The 9,528-nt window shown below is 32.9% G+C and overlaps 1 protein-coding gene across 1 annotated transcript; it reads right to left on the reverse strand.

Annotated features, from left to right (window-relative positions):
* Window positions 1-6,537: 6,537 nt before the first annotated feature.
* Window positions 6,538-8,010, reverse strand: LOC145642771 (uncharacterized). Its single transcript, XM_081693945.1, has one exon. It carries the CDS (start codon window positions 8,008-8,010, stop codon window positions 6,538-6,540), a length of 1,473 nt encoding a protein of 490 aa, XP_081550071.1.
* Window positions 8,011-9,528: the final 1,518 nt, after the last annotated feature.

Here is a 9,528-nt window from a genome sequence, read left to right on the forward strand (position 1 = left end):
AAAATGACTGATTTCTTTTAAAATCGGCGTAACTACGGCCAGCCTCATATTTTTTTTTTTTGAAAACTACGGCCAGCCTCATATAATGTTTCTAAATTTTAATTATTTGTTCATTTTATTGATTTGCTATTGTAGTACTAATTTTTTTGTTATTTAAAATTCGACTTACTAGTACTCCTCCGTTTCGCATTAGTTGTAATAGTAGATTTGGTTCGTAGTTTATGAAAATTATAGACTGGGTTTATAGGCTTATAATAGTATTGTCAATAATAGATAGAAATAATAATAATAATAATAATAATAATAATAATAATAATAAGTAGTGTGAGTGGGGTTGATAGAAAAAAATATTAATAAATTATTTGTGAAAGTTAGTTAGTGGGAGAGAGAAATTATAAAATAATAGTAGGCTCTTTATAAGGGCGTGTTCGACGCTAGCTTTTGAGTAGCTTTTAGTGGTTTAACCAAGTTAAATCACTTCTTGACAAAAAATGTGAGTGTTTGACAAAGTAGTGGTTAGGGTAGCTTTTAGTGGTGGAGGTAGCTTTTATGAAAAGTTAGAAAGATTAGCTTTTGAAATTAGAGGTAGCCTTTGAGGTAGCTGTTCAAAATTTAATCTATAGTTTTAAAAATAAAATGTAGATTTTTATATGTAACAGCTAGTCAACCGCTAGTTTACCGAACCCTCATATCTAAATTATTTATCTTCACAGCTAACATCTATATACACAGCTCACAGCTATCTCCACAGCTACAACTACCTTCACAGCTATATTTTGCCGAACATACCCTAAATATAGTAGTGTTGCAATTAATATAAAACGGACGAAAATGATAAGTGTTGCAACTAATGCGAAACGGATGGAGTACTTTATATTTGTGTAATATTCTCCAACGCGTTTCTTTGATCATAATATTTTGACTATGTAGATAAATGAAAATTATAAAAAGTTCATATTTAAAATATTTACAATGAGGTGAAAAAATGATATCATAAATAAGTTACTTTATTTCTTTTTTTATAAATGATAACATATAACAAAATTATTTTATTATGACTGCATAAATAGTGAATTAAAATTGCAGGAAAAAAAAACAATTATTGGTTTTTTTTTTGTTTTTAATATTTTTTTTTATTAAAGACGCATTCGACAGCAGCTTTTGAGTAGCTTTAAGCTAACTTTAGTGGTTTGACATTAATTGTGATAGTAGTTGTTAGATATTAACTGCGATAGTAGCTGTTAGCTATTAACCGTAGAGGTAGCTGTTAGCTGTTAACTGTGATAGTAGCTATTAGCTATTAACGATAAAATTATAAAAACATAGAAGAAAATTTCCAACAACCTAATATTTCACAAAAGTTACTCAAACTAATAAACTCTACTCCCATACTACATTGCGAAACACTCTTTTTTTTTTTACTAAGTAATAGTTTGAAAAAGTCAAACCACTAAAAGTTACTCAAAATCTAGTGTCGAATATGCTTTTTGAAAGTTAGAGGTATCTTTTTGAGTTTTTTTTTTTTTTTTTTTTTTTTTAAATTTTTTTTACCCTGTATATTCGAAGGTGACAACTAGTAAAATGTTACTATACTAAACACCCAAACTTAATTATTTATGTACATAACTAACAGCTTGTTGACAGTTAAAAACAGTTCGTTACTTCCATAGCTATCAGCTATCTTTATAGCTACATTTTTCCGAATATGGCCATGGTTGTGGAGTTAGCTATTAGTTCTATTAGTAATGGTACTAGCCGGTAACTGTGCAATTACTTTATAGTTGTTAACAAGTTGTTAGCTTTGAAGATAGATAATTAACCTATTATGAGTGTTTGGTAAGTAGCTATTGACTAGCTGATGTTGCATATAATATATTTTTTCTTAAAAGTATAGGAAGCAGCCCCAATTTATTTTCCTAATAAACAATCAAATTTTAATTAGTGACATTTCGTAAATAAATCAACTAACACATCTCAATCAAATCAAGATTGCATTTTTGTAACTAAATCAACATTTGTGGAACTCACATTTAATAAAAGTTGTTGACTTATTTACAAAAATGCCACTATATAACATTTTTTTTTTTATATTTTCTCAAAGTATAGATTTAAACATCAATAGATACTTAACAACTACTTTTACCAATTAAAGCTACGAACCCCAACCACTACATTACCAAACGCTACTTATCATGATTTAACTTGGTCAAACCACTAAAAGTTATCCAAAAGTTACTCAATAGCTAACGGTTGGCGGGATAGGGGAGGAGGGATTTTTATTTCTCTTTTATCATTTATATATATATATATATATATATATATATATATATATATATATATATATATATATATATATATATATATATAGGGGAGGGATCCGGTGAGAATAGGTCCATATGTGAGAATTCATACTTATATGAGAACTGATTTAAAATTTAGAACATGTGAGTAAAAATTTAGAACATGCGAGTTAAAATTTAGAACATGTGACTCAAATTAAAATTCTGAACATATGAGTAATAAATTAGAACATTTGTGTGAGTAATATGTTTAGAACATCTGATTTTAGAATTAGAACAAGTGATTAAAAATTTAAAAAAATTGCTTTATGAAATTTTAAACATATGAGTAAAATTTAGAACATCTGACTTAAGATTATGAACATGTGAATAAAAATTTAGAACAAACTGATATAGAATATAGAAAGTGTGAGTAAAGAATTTAGAACATACGTGTAAAAAAAATAGAACATACGTTTTAAAATCTGGAACATATAATTAAAAATCTTAGAACACACGTTTTAAAATTTAGAACATATAAGTTAAAATTTTGGAACAAGTTATTTAAAATTTATGACATCAAACTTAACTAATTTATGGTTTAGAACATGTGAGTACTAAATTAGAACATTTGATTTAATTTAGAACACCTAAGAAAAAGTTTAGAACATCAGATTTAAAATTTAGAACATACGAGTAAAAATTTAGAACATAAAGAGTGTTCTCACATATGAAAAATTCTCACATAAGAAAAATTCTCACGAGAGCCTTCCCCTATATATATATATAAAGAATTAACTATTTATACCAATTATACATTGACACGTATCATGGGTAATCTGTTTACTCCCTCGATTTTAACATACTTCCTTCGCTTTTCATTTCCATACGTTTTTAAATATTTGCTCCATTTTCTTATTTAGAGCTTTTATAATATTTATGTTATTTCTCTCAATTGGTAGACCCAACATAAATCATATTTTATTAATTTCATATTCTTTCTCATCCAATTCTCTCAACAACTACTTTTTCCTTTTACAATGTTTTATTCTTCTACCTATCCACTACTTTCATATTTTATTACTTTCTCAATTTCTCCTAAAATTCCATGCATAGAGAAATAAAACAAGTACTACCTTTGGATCATATTATGTGCAACTTTGAGGTATTATTTGTGAGATATAAAAAATTCCAAAGTTGCATATAATATGATTTGGAGGTAGTATTTGAAAAAGGAGGGATTACTTGTTAAACAAACTTACAAGGTTTTTTTTTTTTTTTTTTTTTTTTTTTTTTTTTTTTTTTTTTGTGACATGTTTAAAATTTAGACCTCAAAAGTTGTAATATTAAGAAAAATGTTGTCTTATTTAAAAATTTCAACCTTTAACGGTTACTCGTATATTATTTATAATTAAAAAAAAAAATTATAATTCAAAGAAAAAGTATGTTTCACAAGAAAAAAAAAAATATATATGAACACTATTCAAAGGTGGGCTCAATTTAGTTTTTGGTTGTAATTAATCTAATTATAATGAAGTTTGTTGTGCAATTTTTTTCCTACTATAATTAAGCGGGAAAATGTGTGTGATGCGAGCACCATAGGTAGCTACATGTGGGACGCAGTTTGCTCTTATAGTCTTATGTCACAAATTTAGTTATTAACAGCATTAACAAGAAAAATATGTAAACAAATATTTTTAAGAGTTCAAAAAAAAAAAAAAAAAGGTAATGAACATTAATGTTCCAATTGAAACATATGAGGGATTTCACGTTTGCCAATGCATTACTTTAGCTGTTAATATCTTCTATTATACGTTTGTAAAAATTATAAAAATTTGATATTTGAAAAGAATATTTCGAGACGAATCTAAGTAGATCTCTCATGACTATATTTTTTCCTAATGGGTAAATCACAAATGATGGTGAAAAAACATTAAGTGAATAGTGTCAAAGTCCAAATGGTGCAATAAAATAAAAACGGAGGAAGTAAATAACATTTTAAAAGGCATAATCAATCAAACACTATTTATTAGTCATCTCAAACTTTAAATGGTACTCCTAGGACTATCGTTTTGAAAGAACAAAGTGAGCATAGTGTTCAACTAACAAATACCGAGTACTGAAATTTATTTAAATACCGAGAGTGAGGGATAGTTCAAGTGGTTAGAGCTTTCCTCCCGATTCCAAGAGATCTTGAAATCGATTCTCACCCACGCCCTTGTGGCTCTCTAAACACCAAAAAAAAAAAAAAAAAAAAAAAAATTATTTAGATACCTTGTTCATCCCTTCACCTTATTTTTGTTATATTGAAATTATTTTTACTGAACTAAATTATTATTGCTACTATTCAAACAAAAAAAAAATATTATTGCTGAAATGAAAACATTTTTTCTGAATTGAAATTAATTTTGTTGAACTGAAATTAACTTTGTTGAACTGAAATTATTTTTACTGAATATCTATTATAGTTCATATTTAAATTTACTGATTTTTGCTGTATTAAATTATTTTTACTGAACTGAACTTATTTTTAATGAATATTATTTTTTTTTAGGGTGAAGTGAACAGAGTCTTACACAGATAAATTTACTTGGGCTGTATTAACCAGTAATTGTGATAGATTTACAAATTTATAATAGTACATCGTATCAAATAAGCACATTTTTGTAACAAAATCAAATATTTTCATAGTAACTAGAATCACAATTTTTTGTATGCGGCATGCTGTACCGTACGACAGGGGTTACTCGATCGAGTTTTCGGGCCATGGGTTACTCGAGTTGTCGGGGTTACTTGAGTTACTCGGTTAGGGGTTATTCGGGTAGCTGGGGTTGTTCAAGTTACTCGGTCACGGGTTACTTGAGTTCCTCCTGACCGAGTAACCCCTCAAGTAACCCTTGACCGAGTAACCCCTCGAGTAATCCATGATCAAACCTCTCGAAACCGAGTAACCCCTCAAGTAATCCCTGACCGTACTCTCGAGTAACCCCTGATCGAACTCCTTAAATAACTCCTAACCGAGTAACTTGAGTAACCCCTGACCGAGTAACTCGAGTAACCCTTGACCAAGTAACTCGAATAACTCTTAACTGAGTAATCTCTTAAGTAACCCTTGACCGATTGAACCCCTTGAGTAATCCCTGTCCGAACCTCTCAAATAACCCTGACCGTATAACTTGAGTAGCCCCTGACTAAATAACTCGGGTAATTCCTAACAAAATAACTCAGATAACCCCTGTCACAGTTGATACGATAGGGTGTCACCTGCTGCAATTAAAAGTTAGAATTTAGGCTTTTCAAAAATGTGCTTACTCGTATTTAGTTTAGTACTATCCGTTGCGACCAAACAGCCTCTAGATTGGAAGACCGACGGTCAGACGCCGCAATTAGATTACGTCTTTATTTGACTGTTTTCTTTTGAAAGTTGGGTCTCTTTGATTTTGCGTTCCCCTTTATAGATTCCTTAGTTCCTTACATTTACAATGTAGCTGGTGTCTAACAGAGCCAATGTTATTCCTTAATTTGGAATCTTAATGACATTAAGATTTGATTTTGTCACAAAAATAAGTGATATCTATTTGAAATAAAACATAAAATAAACCAACATGACTTTAATCAAACTTGATCTAAATCAGGAAATCCAGTAGTGAATCAATTTAGATCAGAGCCACATGTTCCTTACTCGCTTCTTGTATGCGTGACACAATAGATGCACTCCTATATCCGTGTATGTCATTACTAAAGCTACAAATAATCAATAATGAAAAAATGAAAACTAATAATTCCATCTTTGACATTTATACTCAAAACAATCTACCTTTTCGAAATCAAAAAATAATCTCACCTTTAACCCCATTTTCTCAAAACAGTTGGGAGGGAATTAAGTTTTAGGCTCTGTTCACAAACATTTGCATACACCCCGGCTTAGGCCCAATTCACTTCACCTTAAAAAAAATTAAGTAAAAATAATTTCAGTTCAGTAAAAATAAGTTCAGTTCATTAAAATTAAATTCAGTTCAGTAAAAATAATTTCAGTTCAGTAAAATTAATTTAAGTTCAGTAAAAATAATTTAAGTTCAACAAATATATATATATATATATATATATATATATATATATATATATATATATATATATATATATATATATATATATTGATAACAACAAACTAAAGCAAACTAACTAGAAAAACAAAAGGGTTCAACTCTACATCTAGTAGCAATATCATAGCTTTAGCAACTTACTCCCGTCCAACTTTTCAAATGACGCAAGATGTAAACAACCCTCCTTCATGAAGCATTTCCTGTATTGTCCATAGCAAACAAACTTCCCTCCTTTTCGGATGTTGAATTAACTGAACAATGGCAAGTGAATCAGTAAACAGAACAATTCGTTGATACCCTTTTATTCTTGCCCACTTTAGAGCAGCCACAGTAGCCAGAAGTTCCGCATGTAGAGAAGAGAGGGCTTTTCCAAAATCACCACCACCATTTATATAGGTTAGATGGTCCAGTGAGTAAGCCCATCCCATACCAGCATTCCTACTCGTCTTGTGCCAAGAGCCATCCATCATAATGATGGCGTCCAATCTAGCATCTGTTGGGTGTAATAATTCCTCCCTTTCGAAACCAATGTTTACTCTTTCAAAGCCAGGTGGTGCCCCATTAGTCGTTGCCTCCTTTATCCCAGAAGCATTACTACCCTCCATTCTCTTCCAGACGGATAATTGCCGCATTACTAGGCTATAGTTATTAAACAAGTCTGCAAGATATCCCCCTTCATTACGGAAGACCCTCCCATTTCTAGTTAACCAGAGACTCCAAAGAATTCCAATGAACATGCCAATTCGTTCACTATTATTTCCATCCTCGCTATGAAAAAGCAGGATATGATTTTGAATCCATTGTCGCAAAGGAGTAGATTCATCAATTTCAGGAGAGATATGCAAAGGGCAATTCTGCCAAGCATACCTCGCAAAAGAGCACATCCTAAAAATATGTTGAAGATCCTCTTGTTCCATACCACAAGAGTCACAGAAGTCGTCTATATCTATACCCCTTTGGGATAAGTTTGACTTAACTGCTAAACCATTCATCACTAGCTTCCATAGGAACAGACTCCATTTCGGCGGTATATTGAGCTTCCAAATGAGGCTAAAAAAAGTATAGTCAGAGCAATCATCCTGTTGCAAAGAAAAATCACACATTGACAAAGCATATCCCGTCTTAACAGTGTACACCCCTGAGGCATGGTGCCCCCAATAGAGCACATCCTTCTGCTCAGTAGACGGTAACTCCATCTCCAAAATTTTCTGGGCCGTACTCCATTCAAACCTGTCCCTAATAAGAGGCACATTCCAAGATCTAGTTTCCCGAATGATCAAATCTTTCACTCTCCCCGAACCAAACCCTCGAAGGAGTTGGTTAGAATTAAACACCGGAGTTGAGCCCTGCACCCACCTCATATTCGCAACTTTTACCCTTTCACCATTCCTTATCTTCCAATTGAAACCTCTAATCATCTTATTTGCCACATTAAACAAGCCTCGTCTACCCCAAGAAGCATTACCCCAAAGACTAGACCTTACGTTCCCGGTGCACAGAGAACAAGTGTGAACTGACTCTAGAGCTCGAGCCACTAACAGCTGGGGATTACAATGCATTCGCGTCACTTTCTTGAACATAAGAGCATCGTTTAAACATACCATAGACCGAATACCAAGGCCTCCCATTCCCTTCGGCCTCTGAAAAATACCCTATCTGACCCAATGCATGCCTTTTTCCCCCTTATTTCCCCACCAAAATCGAGCAATCAAAGAATCAATCCTATTGGTAATCGAGGTAGGCAACTTGAAGCATTTCATTACATGTGAAGAAATACTAATCAGAATTGTGTTAATCAAAATAAGTTTTGCAGACTGTGAGAGGTTCAGAGCCGCCCAAGACAGAATTCTAGCCGCCAACTTATCAACCAAGAACTTGAAAGCTACCTGTTTCCTCGTAGAGAAATCAATGGGCGCCCCCAAATGCCTATCCAAGACAGAAACTTGACCAATATTCAAAACTGCCTTAAGCCTAGTAACTTCATCCATCTCCGCAAGCCTGTTGAATTTTACAAAAGATTTATTCAAGTTCATCTGTTGCCCCGATATTTCACCAAATCTAGTTAGGATATCCACCACATGCTGGCAGGAGGTAGGAGTAGCATGAAAGAAAACCATTGCGTCATCTGCAAAAAAAAGATGCGAAATCGAGGGCGATCTTCTCGTGACCTGTAACCCCTTAATTAGGTTAATATCTTCCGCCATAGAGAGCATACGAGATAAAATATCCATGCAGAAAAGAAAGAGGTACGGGGAAAGGGGATCACCCTATCGTAAACCACAATCCGGCTTAAACATCCCCGAGACTTGGCCATTAATGAGAGTCTTATAAGAGACCGTCGAGATACATTGTGAAATCTACTGTATCCAAACTTCTGGAAAAGCCATAAGCCCTAAGAACCCTTAAAAGAAAGGACCAATTCACACGATCATAAGCCTTTGACATATCCAACTTAATCACAGCCTTAGTGGACGCACCATTACTAGTGTTAACCAAATGTAGTAACTCATGGCTAATCATCACATTATCCTCAACATATCTACCCGGCACAAAAGCATGTTGAAACTCCGAAATAAGGTTCGGTAAAAGAGATTTCATCCTATTCACCAAACACTTAGCTATGCATTTATAGATAGTATTGCATAAACTAATAGGTCGAAACTGTGTAGGCAATTCCGGACACTCAACCTTAGGAATCATAACAAGAATGGAAGCATTTAATTCCTTTAAAAGGAAACCTGTAGAGAAAAATGATTGTACCGAATCAACAACCGAAGGGCCCACTTCCTCCCAATGTTGGTGAAAGAATTCAGCAATGTAGCCATCCAGACCCGGCGCCTTTAACTTGTGAATAGAAAACATCGCCTTTCGAATTTCTTGGTTCGAAAAAGGGCGAACCAAGGAAGATGCATCCTCCATCTCTATCGAAGGTAACTCCAATTCCCGTAACACTAAGTCAATCCTTTCATTCATTATAACCGTAGAGACCATCAGGGGGCTATAAACTTCTCTCAAAGTATCCCGAATTAGAGATTCCAAATCCTCTTGTCCCTGCACCCAAGTGTCATCATCCTTCCTTAAAGTAACAATTTCCCTCCGTTTCTGTCGATGCTTCACCCTTCCATACATCATTTTAGAGGAAACAT

Source organism: Chenopodium album, chromosome 8 (assembly GCF_948465745.1).
Source record: "Chenopodium album chromosome 8, dcCheAlbu1.1, whole genome shotgun sequence".
NCBI classification, from domain to species: domain Eukaryota; kingdom Viridiplantae; phylum Streptophyta; class Magnoliopsida; order Caryophyllales; family Amaranthaceae; genus Chenopodium; species Chenopodium album.